The sequence below is a fragment of the Podarcis raffonei genome, chromosome Z, assembly GCF_027172205.1.
Source record: "Podarcis raffonei isolate rPodRaf1 chromosome Z, rPodRaf1.pri, whole genome shotgun sequence".
Classification (NCBI taxonomy): Eukaryota; Metazoa; Chordata; class Lepidosauria; order Squamata; family Lacertidae; genus Podarcis; species Podarcis raffonei.
In genome coordinates this window covers 32,771,718-32,787,205 of record NC_070621.1, presented here as the reverse complement: position 1 = coordinate 32,787,205, position 15,488 = coordinate 32,771,718, and the positions used below count along the sequence as shown (strand labels likewise).

The 15,488-nt window shown below is 44.7% G+C and overlaps 1 protein-coding gene across 1 annotated transcript in view; it reads left to right on the top strand.

The window, feature by feature from the left end:
• The window catches only part of MID2 (midline 2), a 201,649-nt gene that overhangs the window by 174,250 nt on the left and 11,911 nt on the right, over nt 1–15,488 (top strand). Inside the window, exons 6-8 of the mRNA XM_053374783.1 lie at nt 2,074–2,201; nt 6,665–6,808; nt 14,373–14,534. Coding sequence (XP_053230758.1) covers nt 2,074–2,201; nt 6,665–6,808; nt 14,373–14,534 — 434 coding nt within the window. The remainder of the gene's footprint in view (nt 1–2,073; nt 2,202–6,664; nt 6,809–14,372; nt 14,535–15,488) is intronic.

Here is a 15,488-nt window from a genome sequence, read left to right as displayed (position 1 = left end):
CGGGCTCCTCTGGGCAGGTATCCACCTTTGCACGGATGTCTGTACATGACCTTGAATCTTTTCAAGCACTTCGGTTTATTTTCAGTTCTTCTCCTTTCCCCCCAGACTCTATCACACAAGGGAAGGAGGAGTTTGGGGTTTTGTTGCTTTCAATTATTTACAGATTTAATGTGAACTTTCTTTAAGTACACGAGAGCGCCTCCAGCTCGGCCAAATTAACAGCTTGGAGTGGGAGCTGCTTTTGCAGCAGCGTCAAAACGCCAAAGAGATCAGAGAGAATGCAGAAGTGGGCCATCCCCCCATCAGGCCGGGGAAAGAGACCGCAAGCGCTAGTGCGAATATGCTAGGCTGATTGCTGCCAAACAGGATCAGCCTCTTCACTGTCATCCCATGAGCATGCCACAGTAGTTGCTGGGTAGTATCTAAAAACAAAAAGGGTCAACACCTTCTGGGAGGCTGTTAGGGAACAGGGAAACCCTGCCTTATACCCCTGGAACATAGGAGTGATTTTTAGTTATCCTGTGTTGTGAGAAGGTAAATGCTCTGAGAGTTCCTTTTCCTTCTAACTTCATATGTTCACAGATTTTGGGATGGCTACTCTTGCTGTCCACTGGATTGCAGTTCTTCTTTGAAGCATGGGTTACTTTGAGACATGGTTCACTCTTGAATCAATCCCAGGCCCTGGATGTGAAATACGGCCTCATCTGCACTGTACATTTAAAGCAGTATCAAACACTTTAATCAGTCATGGCTTCTTCCCCCACAAAATAATAAAAATAAATCTGGGAACTGTAGTCTGCTATGGATGCTGAGAGTTGACAGGAGTCCCCTGTTCTTCTCCCAGAGCTACAGTTCTCAGATAGTTAAACAATCAGTCTCTCTTCCCAGGGAACTCTGGGAATTGTAGCTCTGAGATGGGGAATAGGGGCTTCCTAGCAGTTTTCAGCACCCTTAACCAACAACAGTTCCCAGGATACTTTGAAGGGAAGCCATGGCTGTTTAAAGCAGCACATGCAGCTTTAAATGTTCAGCACAGATGGAGCCTATGTGTGAAGCCCAGAGCACTGGCCCATCAAATCCAGCAATATCTATTCCAGCCTTCCCTAGCCTGGTACCTCCAGAGGCTGTTGGACTCCAATTCCCGTCAGCTCCAACCAGCATGACCAGTGCTCAGAAATGATGGGCATTGTAGTTAAAAAAAAAATCAGAGGGTACCAAGTTGGAAAAAGTTATTCTACTCTAACTGGTGGTAGGTTCCTCTGCCTCCAGGCAGATGCTTTGCCAGCACTCGAGATCCTTTTTAACTGGCAATGCCAGGGGGTTGAGCCTAGGACTTTCTGAACGCAAGGCAGGTGACCCTCCCCCTGTAGTCAATGCTAGGACTCAAACATAGGGATCCAAAACATCCCATAGTGAGGGTTAAGGTATTGGGAGCTTGGTGGGGAAGGGGAACATGACAAGTATTTGACATTGCTATAAATTTTGAGAATCATCTAGTCCAAATGCCTAAATAAACTGGGTCATAACCTGCTCTAAGATGAGTTCCACCAGGGTCACTCTCTTCTTTTATAGTATTTTATAAAGTTTTTAAGTGAAGGAGAGGAAGGGAGACATAAAGATGGGGGAACAGTGGGAAAGATTGTGGTAGAGAGAGAGAGAAGGAGAAGCACAAAGGAGGTAGGGTAAAAATATTAAAAGTGAAGTATTGAAGTTAAATGTGGTACCAGGATCTGAAAAGGTGATGGTTACTGATCTGGAGGATTTGAGCCTCCAAGGGCTTCTGATTTCTACCACCTCTCCAAGCGAATGGGATGCATATGGCTCTTGTGGAGATCAAGGAAGGATTTGGGAATTGGGGAGGGGAGCTAATTACACAATCTTCCAGCTACCAGACTCTTGCACGGGCAATTGAGGTCCTGCATTTGAAGCCTGAGCGTCTCTCCTCCCCTTCTCTTCCTGCTGGTGGTTATATCACTGCCAGGCTGTTTTCAGCTCTTTAATCAAAAATCAAAGTGCCGCCTGGGAGTTACAAACACCACCTAATGTATATTGATGCTCTCTTCTGTCTTTCAGGGTCGCCATGGCAACAGCATCCTCTCAAGTTTTGATACCCGATATCAATTTAAATGATGCCTTTGAAAACTTTGCTTTAGATTTTTCCAGAGAGAAGAAACTGCTGGAGGGGCTGGATTACCTAACAGGTTTGTGCCGATTCTGCAATCCCAGCTCACCCTCCAAACTTTTCCCCACTCCCAATTTGACCTGCTTTCTTTGTAAACCTGTCAGTGGAAATTTGGGGGCTGGGGGCGGGATATGGCTTCCTTATCGTTTGTTCCTTATGCTTTTTGGGTAATACCAATGTTACAGCTCAGTTGGCATTTCACGGGGGCTCTGATTCCACCAGTGCAGAACACAACGTTATCTGACTCGTCTTCTGCTTGTTTTGAAATCCTGTGGAAGGGGGCAAGATTCCCTTCCACCAGACTCAAGCACAAACGGAGAGAAAAAGAGAGTCCCAGGGGCTGGCTAACAATGTCTTTTGACTTATCCTTAAGAGGAGACTCTGTTCTGCTTCATGGCAGCTGTAGTAGCAATAGGTTTCTGATAAGCAGAGGAGGCTTGCTTACCTGCGGAGCAACTGCTCTTCCCTGGTAGGCAAAAGCAGCTGCTGCCAGAGTATGAAACATCAGCAGCTTCATAGCCACACACCTTTGCTATATTTGTTAGCCCAGAAATGGAGTAGGTGGCTGATGTTTACTCCAAACAGCAGGTACCACTTAAGTTCATTATCTAGGCCTGCAGGACCTGGTCCATGTGTGCAAGTGTCCTACATCCACTTGAGGCGATGGGTGGGCATATGGTGTTTTTGAATGCTTCCCTACATATAATGCTTCCTGCAAGTAGAAAATAAGCAAAGTCCTCTTCTTGCTGTGCTGGGTTTCTGCATAGGAGCATTTAAAAATGGGGCTTTCCTCACTTTCATCTTGAGATGGTAGAGTTAGGGCCAACTCAAGGGTGACAAGAGGGTCATTTGTCCTAGGTTTCAAGCTCAAAGGGGTCCTCAAATTTAGACACTTCTTAATGTGGGGGGATTTAATAAGTTTTGCAACTTGTTTTTATGCATATTAGGCTAAAACGTGATGTGTTCTGTCAGCTTAGAACTGTAAATATGAGCAAATGCTTTAAGCAAACATTATAATTTGGTAAAAAACATACATGTTTTTTGTAAACTGATGTAGAATTTGTCGTATTAAAGAGCTAAAAATGTCTCTAAATTTTGATCTGAAAAGTCACTTCCAATGGCACAAGATTGTGATGAGCATGTCTTCTCAATCAGCTGATTATGTAAACAATCTATTTACTCTTTTTTTTTGGTGCCTTATTTTCTTTTCAAGTGCTGCCATTTTTAAAAAAGCTTTTATTATGATCAGGGGCCTCCAAAACTGTACGTGGCCCCAGGTCTCTCTGGGCCTCTGAGGGGGCCTGCGCTCAGTCTACCATATCACCTCATTCTGTTGGACATTGACCAAGGCCATAGCTCACTGACAGAGCAACTGTTTGCATGCAGAATGTCGCATATTCAGTCAAAGACATCTCCTAGGGCTCATTGCCTGAGACACTGAAGAGCCACTACCAGTCAGTGCAACCTCTCTATGGCTCCCTTAGAAGCATGCATCTTTTAGGAGAAATTCTACAGAACTCCTTAGGCCTCTCAGTCTGTGAATCCAATTGTTTATTGTAGCAGGGCATGTAAAAATTGGCATAGTGCAGAGGAATGTGACTTGTTCCCAGGGTTTCAATTAAAAAATTCTGGGTTTTTAAAAATTCCTTTTATTAAAACACACACATTCACACAGAGAGAGACATTCACACACAAGTTTTGACAGGACAGCTTGGCTTTAATTAGTTTATTAACCTGATTATGTCCAAATGTCTTGAGTCGGATTTCATTGTTTCAGCCTTAATATGTGATCTCTCTGTCTTTCATGGACAGGAGGCCCTCCCAGCCATCTGTCGCATTATGCAAGGGGCCACGGATTGATTCTGGTGAAATTTCCCAGTGGACTGAAGCTGCAGAGAGAGAAAATTAAGCAGTGTGTTAATATCTGGAGTTAAATGGATAGTAGTAGATCTACCAAAGAGGGGTTGGGAAAGGAAGCAAGTGGCTAAGAGAGCTTGCATTGTCCAGGGAAAGCCAGAAAATAAAGCCTGCCTGATGACAATACGCAAGGAGTTACAATGTGTAGGTGCTGCCACGCTAAAATACTGATTTCAGCTATAGGACAAGTATTATGTGGCACCTGTCACAATGCCAGCTCCACAGATCAAAGGGGTCAAGGTGGCAAAAATGGGGTAAGGCGATCCAGCAAGTGATCTGGTCCCAAGCTATTAAGGACTTTATATATACCGTATTTTTCGCTCTATAAGATGCACCCGACCATAAGATGCACCTATTTTTTAGAGGAGGGAAACAAGAAAAGCCAGCTTGCTCAGCACAGCTCTTTAAAGATAGAGCGGCTCTTGCTGGCTTTTCTGGGAGGTGGGAGAAGGGACTGGTGGGCTGCCCTCCGTCCCTTCTCCCACCTCCCTGAAAAGCCAGAGCAAGCTGCACAGCTATCGCTGAAGCCAGCAGAGCAAGAGCGATAGCTGCACAGCGGCTCTTGCTGTGCTGGCTTCCCAGCGAAAAGGGAGGAGGAACGGAAGGGAGCCCTTACGGAGCCCCTTCTGTCCCTCATCCCGCTTCGCTGGGAAGCCAGCAGAACCAAGAGCCGCTGCGCAGCTCTTGCTCTGCTGGCTTCAGCAATAGCTGTCCAGCCTGCATTCGCTCCATAAGATGCACACACACATTTCCCCTTTTTAGGAGGAAAAAAGTGCATCTTATATCACGAAAAATATGGTATATATAAAGGTAAAGGACCCCATGGTGGTTAAGTCCAGTCAAAGGCGACTATGGGGTTGTGGTGCTCATCTTGCTTTCAGGCTGAGAGAGCCAGCGTTTGTCCACAGACAGCTTTCCGGGTCATGTGGCCAGCATAACTAAACTGCTTCTCGTGCAACAGAACTCTGTGACGGAAACCAGAGTGCACGGAAACGCTGTTTACCTTCCAGCCACAGTGGTACCTATTTATCTACTTGCACTGGCATGCTTTCAAACTGCTAGGTTGGCAGGAGCTGGGACAGAGCAATGGGAGCTCACCCCCTCGCGCGGATTCGAACTGCCGACCTTCTGATTGGCATGTCCAAGAGGCTCAGTGGTTTAGACCACAGCGCCACCCGCGTCCCTAAGGACTTTATATACTAAGAGTAACACACTGAACTTGGCTCAGTAGCAAATAAGCAACTAGTGCAGGACTCTGAGCACAGATGTTAAAGGGTCTTGCTCTTCAGCAACTGGGCTGCAGCATTCTTTACTAACTGCAGCTCCCGGGTCAAGTGCAAGGGAAGCCCCACATGAAATGCATTGCAGTAATCCATACGGGAAGCCCCAAATTCTTCACCCTCTTTATTAAGAAATTCAGACAATGCTGAGGCAAGGACACAATCTTTTGGGAACAGAGGAATTACATTATACCTGGCCTACCTTATGCAGTATTTGCTCCTCTGGCTGACAGTAACTTTCCAAGTTTTCAGGTGAGGGTCTTTCACATCACCTACTATCTGATTTTGGGTTGTTTTTTTTAAACTGGAGATGCCAAAGCTTGAATATGGGACCTTCCACATGTTAAACTGAGCTACAAGCCGGTCTGCTCAATGGTACTCTGGCACAGCTCTTGTTCGTTTCACTAAGACTTTCACAGGAGAACTTCACAAGGCATTGTGCTCTGTTTTTAACTAGTAGGACATACAGGATGCCATTAGGATTTTTTTCCTCTGGTGTCTGAATGCCCTGTGTTATCCCCACATATCACAGGTAACAATGGCATAAGATAAGGTCTTTGGGGAAATGATATGTTTGGAAATCTGCCAGTTAAACAACTTTAAGCAAATTAGATGTCTAGCTTTAGAAGCTGAAGAGCCTGTCAATTAACTGATTAAAGGAGCATGTAATTACATAGAGCAGCATTGCTTAAATGAGTCTTTTTTATCATTGTGAATGAAAGTGACATCCTGTGAGAACTTAAAATTCCCAGCTACCTGCAGCCTTCTGAAGAATTGTTGAGAGGGCAGCCCCATTCTTCCCCCACCATCATGATGGTTTACTCCTCTGTTTTCCTCCCCACCTCTATATACTTCCTGTGGACACCCCTTATATTTTATTTTAGTCCTTCATGTATTTTGTTAAATGTTTGTCCATCATTTTATTTTTTTAAAAAAGGAAAAGTTATGTTAAAAGAGTTGCAGAGCGGGGGGTGGTGGTTTGCTATGGAATGGTTGCAAGCCAATCAGTGCTATACCAAACTAGCTTCTGTTGCAGTCTGACAGAACAAGTCTTCCGTGAACTCAATCTGCAAGAGTAAACTGCTCACCTGAATTTTGACTCATAGATTACAATTTCCACAGTGCTGGGCTGTTCAAATAACATACTTAATCTAAGTGGATCACTTCTAACCTTTTTTCGCCATTTCTAGTGCTTTTTATATTTTCTGGTGGCTAACATGACTTCTTTAAGGCATCTCTGAAGCTGCTAACTTTCTGCCTCTTATGTCAACTGTTGCCCCCACAGCACCCAACCCACCATCGGTTCGTGAAGAGCTTTGCACTGCCTCTCATGACACCATCACTGTCCACTGGATCTCAGATGATGAGTTCAGCGTCAGCTCGTATGAGCTCCAGTACACCATCTTCACTGGCCAGGCAAACTTCATCAGTAAGTAGCTGTTGGCTAGCATCTATTTCCTGGACATGAAGTTCAACTCATTGTAGATGGGCCTGCAGCATTTTCCTGTATTTTATACTTTCACCTTTTCACACCTTTTGCAAATCTTCTGGATCCAGAGCAACCAAGGCTATAGTTAGAAAACTGAGATAGGTCAGGACGGCTGTTGCTGAAGCAAACAGCTGTTGAAATGATAGAGGTCCAGTAAGAGATTCAGTAAGTGACTGGGGATTCCTAAGGAGAGAAAGGGTATATGGAATATGTGTGACTCTTTTCTTTAAGGGCCCCTCCAGACTGATTTTTCTGTAGGTATATTCTGCAACGTACCATTGACTAATAGTAAATTAGTGGTGGATTTATACTGGAATGTCCACATTTTTTTCTTAAGTGACTACTCAGTGTTGCCACATTATTATAATCTAGAAGGAGGCTCTTGAACTGTAATACAACAGAAATAACCCCGCCCCCCTCAAAACCCCACAACATTTGTGGAATGAAGTGTGTCAGGATTTCAGCAGGAGGCTATGTGGCATGCACCAGTTGGAAATAATACTGTATGTGCAGCCCAAAAATGTTTGCAGGCACGAACAGTATCAAACGTGGCTTCATGTATAACTGACCCAATGCAACCATGAAAACAAATAATCATGAATGCACAATAAAAAGGATGTCCCAAGGGATCTTAAGTAGGAAAGTCTTTCTCTCCCCCACCCCTAAGTAGTTCAAGTCCTGCTGCTCAGCCACACTTAGCTTTGCTCTGTACTTCCTGGGCAAAGGTCCAGGCTTTCCAGGGCTGTGTTTGAGTAGTTAGAGCAAAAAAGCTGTGTTTTGCCACTGAATCGGAGCAACAGCAACCTGCTCAAAACCTGATTTCCATTTGCTCTCATTCAGTTGTAAAACACAGGTTTTCCCAGAGAAAGTTCTGGGATAAAAAAACAACAACAACAAACCATACCTCACTTAGATATGGACCTGGGAAATGCAGACCTGCACCTAGAAATGCAGCAAAAAGTAAGTGTGGGTGAACCTTTGGTGGTGGCGATGATGATGATGGGGAAACACACTCAAAGGTTTGGAGTATATAAACTCGGAGGAAGCCCTGGGTCAGGCTATAAGGGTGAGTGTTAGCAAGACTACCAAGTAAACCTTTAGCCTCAATGTCCCGATGACAGATCTGCTTGAAGGTTATCTGCTCAACATGGTTGCCTACGGGAATCTTTACTTACCATGGTTAAAATTGGCTTTGAGCCATGTCTCTCCTGCTTTATACAAGCAGATATCAATTCTGAGCAAAGCCCGCAGAGCAACTGCATGACTAGAATAAATATCTGAAGCAAACCTAAAGTAAAAACACGAGGTATTCTTTATTGAGCTGTCTATATATTTTTTTCTAACTACGTTCTGTGCTGTGTAAACCAGAGGAAATTCACCCAACAATATCAGCATGTTGAAAGTGGATTGAGGGGGGTGCATGCAAAGTTTGACACATGGAAAAGGGTTTGTTGGAGGCTTGCTGTTTGACCTGGGCCTTCTGTACCATCACTGAGCTTCTGAAAAGTGGTGCTGTGGTAAACACAGTTCAGTTGGCGCTTGGAGAAGCTGGCATCATTCAGTGGCTTCTGCACTCAACTCAAGACTCTCAGCACAGCAATTTGATTGTGAATCGGCCCCTTAGCAAGGCCAGAATATTGCATGACTGTGATTACAGAGTGGAAAGAAGATGGTGTCGTTCGTGAGAATTTTAACTTAATATTGTAAAGGCAAATCTCTGAGTAGCTTGCTTTATTTCTGGTCTGTAATAGTTTGTCTCCAAGATAGCCCATCAAGAAAGTAATAGAGTTAAACTGCTGGGCAGAGAAGTGTAGCGGCCGCAGGTTAACAGGATGTGATGGAGAGAAGGCAGGAACGCTGATTTCCCAAGACAGTTGTTGTTTATCGGTAATGAAACATGTCCACAGAACAGCCAGCTTCAAACTCTGTCATTGCATATCCCTTTTATCCCTCCCCTTCCTTGCCTATCTCTCATCAGTTAAAAATCTTTTTCGTTAAGCAAACAAGCAAACTTTTCATTTGCTAGTTAAAAGTCATTTTAGATAACGTGAAAAGACGCCATATGTATTTTTCTTTCTTTGTTATACAAGAAAATCTTTAATAAAAACTATTTTTTTTAAAAAAAAGTCAGTTCAGATGTTCAGGAGGAAATTAATATAGTGTCGTCCTCAAAAGAATATATTGCTTTAGAATACAGGTAGAGTAAACCACATGGTTGAAGCCTCACCCCGATCTGCTATGTACCTGTATTCAGGGAGAGGTTCAACATGGAGAAGTGTTTGAACATGTGAATTCCTATCTGCATTCTGAAATGGCACATTCTTGAAATGTCTGTACCGTTTTTTCCAGAACGCTTGTGTGTAATCCATGGCTGGCTGGCTGGCTGAAACATTGACTAGGTATCCATTGTGCACACACCAAGGAATCCCATGATTCCCAGCACCCTTTGCAAACTACAGTTTTTGGGATTCCCTTTGGGGGTGGGGGTGGGAATGTGCTTTAATTGTATGGTGTGCATGTGGCCATTGTGGTGCAGACATAACATTGTGGAGCAGTACACCAATTTAGTGCGAGGAAATAATGGTTACAATATTTGGGAACAGATCGTACTTGGGACTTGTGGGAATGAACAGACCCTCTTCTATGCTTTCCTTGTCCTTTCTCTCTTTCCACCAGTGGGAAGATTGCATACCTTCTGTTCTGTTGACGATTGGCCACTCCCAAGGCAACCTTAGCAGAGAGGGTGTGTTAGTGAGGGGAAGTGTGAGTTTGGCAGAAGCTTCAATAAGGGTTCCAGGGAGCACAAATCCAGGCAGCCAGGAAAAAAAAGATGAAGAAGAGGAGAGTCTGAAGTTCTGCTCTTCACTCTGCTTCTTGAAGGGTTGACGACCCAATTTAATTGTTGCGTGTACACAGTGGTGGGTGATCCAGTGAATCACTCCATGTAATGAAACCTAGTCTCTGAAGACCAGCCATTCAGGGAGTTGTACTAGCAAGCATGCATTACAGCCCATTTAGAGGTGCGCTTACAGTCAGCTAATAATAATAGTATCAATTTACTTTTTCTCCCCAAATCACATCACAATTCTTATAGAAAACGTCTCTCTTGTCTAATTACTCCTGCGGAAACTTTGTTTGGCAGGGAAGGGATTAACAAGAGGTTGCAAGTGACAAGAGGTTGCAAGTATGCCTCATCGCTTAACATACTGTGTAGCCTGTGAGCAAGGAATTAGCATCTTATGGTTCCATGTCTTGATCTCTGTATCCTATATTTGGGGAGGCAGAAAGGCAGGTATGCAAAAAGTATGGCCAGTAGTTCCATTTACAGGACTGTTTCATCGGCTGACTTTCCTCTACTTCTGTAGCCCCAAATTTTGACCACAGTCACCTTCTACCTTGTCAGGCCAGGAAACCCATTTTCCATCCTGTTCTGAAGCTCGGGTCATATCCACACCATTGAAAGCACTCTCATACCTTTAACCATCATGGTGAATCCTGGGAATTGTAGTTGGGTTTTTTTAAGGGTTCTGGCCACTGTAGCTTTTCTCAGCCTGGCACAGAGAATGATCTGTAACTGACCCTTGGACATGGTGTCGGGGTTTATGGGAGTTGTAGTCCAAAACATCTGGAGGACACCAGGTTGAGGAAGACTGACCTAGAGTAGGGATGGGGAACTTGTGCCTCTCTGGAAGAGACAGAGCACTCCGTCTTTCTCTGCCACTCACTTACCTGTGTGAAATTTCCCGTTGGGTCTCTTGAGCCCACAGCCTTGTAGAGCAGGAATGGAGAACCTGTGAACCTCCAGATGTTATTGGATTACAACTCCCTTAGTGTGCCAATCCTATGGCCAAGGATGGTGGGAAATGTAGTCAACAGCATCTGGAAGCCCCCAGGTTTCAAATCAAATTCCTAGCCTAGAGCAAAATATAAAATGGTGGTACTGTTGTGGAACCCAGCTTCACCCTCCGAGAAATCTCATGTCATATTGCAACAGAACCCCAAGAGGACCTCAGCAGGGCTTGGTGAGAATTTTCAGAAAATATATGCACAAGCCAAGCCAAGTTCTTTGTTTCCACTTAAAGCTGTGATTTGCCCTGCCAGTACTGTAGGAAAGGCAATGAATCTCTCCCCAACCCACCCCGTTTGTGAGCCACTAAGCTTACTCCAGGCACACTGGTGTGTACAATTATCAGTTTGTTAATTAGCTAGTCTAATTGACTAAAAAAAGCAGATCCCTTAACAGAATTCGACATCTGCCCCTTTATTTTGTTTTACTACTTGATCTTTGCAAGAGAGCCAGCCGCAAAGCTAGTTCAAACCCAATATATAACAAGGGACTTCGGTGTCCTACCATTTGGGTTAATCAATTTTTAAAAAACCTTTGGAATGGCTGAAAAGGTGTTCCCGTTTAATCAAGCAGCAGGGACTTTAGAAAAATGTTTTAAGCAAGTGCTTATAAAAACTGGAAGTAGCTAGTGCCATCTTTAGAGGCAACCTCTCAGCTGTTGCCAGACGAACAACTGCCTCCTGTAAGGCAATGCATGGCGTACATGCACACCACCTGAAAACAAAGAAAATACTTCAGAAAGATTGTTTCTATTAGCATGCAAATTTGTGCAATTTAATTGATAACTAATTTAATTGATATAACTGTTAACATTCCGATAATTGGGTAGCAGCTCCATTAACTTTTAATACCCATAGCATACATATAGATCATATTTCAAGCATATCCCTCCTCAAAAAACAAAAACAAAACAAAACTATCCTAGGAACTGTAGTTTAAAGCCTTGCAGAGCTACAGTTCCCAACATCCTTAACAAACTACAGTTCCTAGGTGTGGGCGCACATTAGCAAACATCAAGTCTCTCTAGAAATACTTGGTTCTTTTACACAGAGCAATGCTGTGCTAGACAAAAGCAGCACTTTTCCATGCAGGCCTTTCTGCCACACAAGCACTGCCTCCCAGATAGGACATAGCAGTTCTGGATCACGACTACAGTGGGGCGTTTGCCAGTCTGCTTTGGAGCCCAGCATTGTGTTATCTGAATAGACAGCTTTGGACTACCTACTTTTGGGTTAAGGCTTGTCTCCTTGCCAAGGCTGAACTCTTCCAGCTTGTACACCCTCTCATTATTAACCCAGGTTATATTTGCAGCAACCTTTCAAACACCCTGCATGAGTGTTTATGCCACCCTAATTTAAGGAATGGGACGTGGGTGGCGCTCTGTAAACCACAGAGCCTAGGGCTTGCCGATCGGAATGTCGGCGGTTTGAATCCCCGTGACGGGGTGAGCTCCCATTGTTCAGTCCCAGCTCCTGCCCACCTAGCAGTTCAAAAGCACGTCAAAGTGCAAGTAGATAAATAGGTACCACTCCGGGGGGAAGGTAAACGGCGTTTCCGTGCGCTGCTCTGGTTTGCCAGAAACAGCTTAGTCATGCTAACCACATGCTAACCACAGGCTCCCTCGGCCTATAGAGTGAGATAAACGCTGCAACCCAAGAGTCGTCCGCGACTGGACCTAATGGTCAGGGGTCTCTTTACCTTTACCTTTAACTTAAGGAATAAAGTGCTTCACTTATGTACAGTTCCTGCAGCCATGCCTCTGGGAATTAGATACAGGCTCTGGGAATTAAATAAAAACAATTTTGCACCCAGGCTGAAAAGCGAACATGTGTCTATCCCATATCCCTTTGCTTTGAGAAAGTATGAGCAGCATCACTTCTACATAGGACACTGCACTCATCCATTTGTACCCAGGAGGACAGAGGGAGATACAGTACAACTCTATGCATCATGTCTACTAAGCCCCATTGAGTGCAGTGGGACTTAATCCTAGATAAATGGGAATAGAATTGAAGAATCACACTCTTTTCAAGGTACCTACATCATTAGTATTTCAACCTTTGACAGGGAAATCAGTATTAAGCTACTACTGGATCTTTTGCTGCCTAACACTAAGATACTACTGATGCAGATGTTGCTTTTTTTCAAACAAACAAACAAACAAACAAACAAACAAACAAACAAACAGGCAAACAGGCAAACAGGCAAACAGGCAAACAAACAAACTGGCTTTTAAAAATCGTATTGAAATTTCCATTTTGCAGTTAAAAATCTTGTACGTTTTTTGCATGTCCTTTTTTTTTTGGTCTAAGAACTCATCCAGATCTTGGATTCCTTTAGGTGCATACATTGCTTGATGGCTGTATCACCCTCTGGGTCTCACTGTGTTACATGATCCAGAGTTACAATGGGAAGGAAGAAATTAGTATTGCTGGGTCTGCTGACCCAGGCGGTTAATAATACAGCTGTTATCTCCTATTGCTGCACTTCTTCCAGGGCCCTTCAGGTTGTAGGCAGAACCAGATAATCCACTTCCTGCATTTAGCCTGCACATCTTATCTTCTTCTTGGCTTTGTTATCTCCCTGCCGACTTTCATAGATGCTTCACTGTCCTGCTAGATCAGGCCAGCATCCTGTTTCCAAAAGAAGCCAGCCAGATGTTTCTGGGAGCCTCCCAAGCAGGGCATGGAAACAGCAGCCCTCCCTGGAATGTTTTTTGATCCGTCTCCAGAACTCTTGCATGTTTTCTTCTCAAGCAAGAGTTACGACAACAGGCTGCCAATGATGTGACCTCCAGCCCGTTTGGCCACCAAGGGGCCCTCTTGGCTGGGCCAGCTTGGCCTTAATGAGCTTAGTTCCCATGCCATAATGAAACGAGCCACTCTCTGCTGCTTCTTTTGCTCTCCCTCCTGCAGGCTCCTCTGAACCTGCCAGGCAAGAGATTAAATCAACTGAAAAGATGCGCACTCCCAGCCTGCCTTGCACTTGCCTCCTCCATTGCTTTCTGTCTCTGTTACCAGATGTTAGCCCACTCTCCGGATTAGACAGATTTATTTGGGGGGGGGTAGGTTCCAGCAACAGGCAGTGGCCATGATAGCTAACTGTAGGGATGCTGGTGGTAATGTAATTTGGTCCATGTTTTTAAGTGAACCAGCCTTAATCTACACTTCCCATACTGACAATGCAGGCACTCTTCACATTTTGCAATGCAGGTATCAGGTTTTTTAAACAACAAAAACAAAGTGTTCCAAAATGCATATCTTGCAGGCTAAATGTATCATTGAGGGAGAAATGTGTACAAAATGCACGTTTTGGGGCAAAATGTGTGCCATTTAAATGCTCATTTTTGTGCAGGCTTAAAAGCAGGATGGGGATGGGTGGGAAACAGGGTAGAAATAACTTAACGGTTGAACACCTGCAAAACTGACATGGTCCGGAAATTGGTTGATCTGTCCCTCTTTAGCTAATTGGAACTTCTGTATCCTGAGAGAGGATGCTTTGGAATTCCAGTTGCTGGGGGATGAGCGCTGAGGAGCATCTGGTGCTTGCTTGCTTCCTTCCAAGAGCCACCTTGTTGCCCCTTGTGGGAGGCAGGATGCTAGTCTCAATGGGCCTTTTGCAGACCTTTTCTGATATCCTCTGTGCTCCCTCCTGCAGGCCTCTACAATTCTATGGACAGCTGGATGATTGTCCCCAACATCAAGCAGAATCACTACACAGTGCATGGGCTGCAGAGTGGCACGAGATATATCTTCCTCGTCAAGGCGATAAACCAGGCTGGCAGCCGGAACAGTGAACCCGCCAGGCTCAAGACAAACAGTACGTGTCTCCAGGCATGCCTTTCTTCCAAGCAGCAAATGAGGAGGGGAAGTCAGGGTGTGAATGGGTTGCATTCAAGGCTCCTTTACAGATGTATGGTTTGCTCAGGGCTGTAGTCTTAGCTCAGGAACCCCCCTGCAGTGTGTGTCACCTTTAGGGAACCCTGTCCATCTCGGCAATTTCTACAAAGTGGCCAGTTATTCAGAACTCATTCCTAGAGATGCCCTGGTCCCTAGATATTTGGCCGCTACTGAGGCTCCATGAACAATGGATCTCTGTGTAGGGATGCTGGGGTCACTTAGTGTCTTGATTTAGGCTGCATTGGGCTCCTTCTGTTGGCAGGATTGTTGTGGCCCCCAACTGCTGGCTTGCTAGTTCTTTTATGGTGGGGACAAGGGCGAAGATACCCCTGCTGGCTGCAAAAGGGGGTGGGAAGGCAGTGTTGGGATGAAATGGCCAGGGGAACAGAGACACATGCTGACAACCAAGGGCCTGAAATACACTGGGCATGAGTAAATGGATGGTGAAAATAGTGCTGCTTCTCCATAAATTTCCAGTTGGAACATTCTAGGTTCCAGACTCTGAACCATTCAGTGGCAGTGCTGGCTTAGGCTAATAGGAGTTGTAGTCAAAAATATCCAAGTTGGGGAAGGCTGAGTTCAAGGGTCTCTGCACATAGCTAGATTGATGCAGTAATTGTGCCATTATTATGACATTGACTTCCTCAAATTAAGGAAGTTCATGGGAGGGACGTTTCCCATGGGGTGTAGGAAGCTGCCTTGCACTGAATTAGACCATTGACCCATCTAGTTCAGTATTGACATTCCCAGCCCTCCCTGGAGGTGTCAGGAATTGAACCTGGAACCTTCTACATGCAAAGCTCCACCACAGAGCTCTGGCCCTTCCTCTTCTCCTTCCTTTCCAGGAATTCCCCCACTCCCTATCTCACTTTAC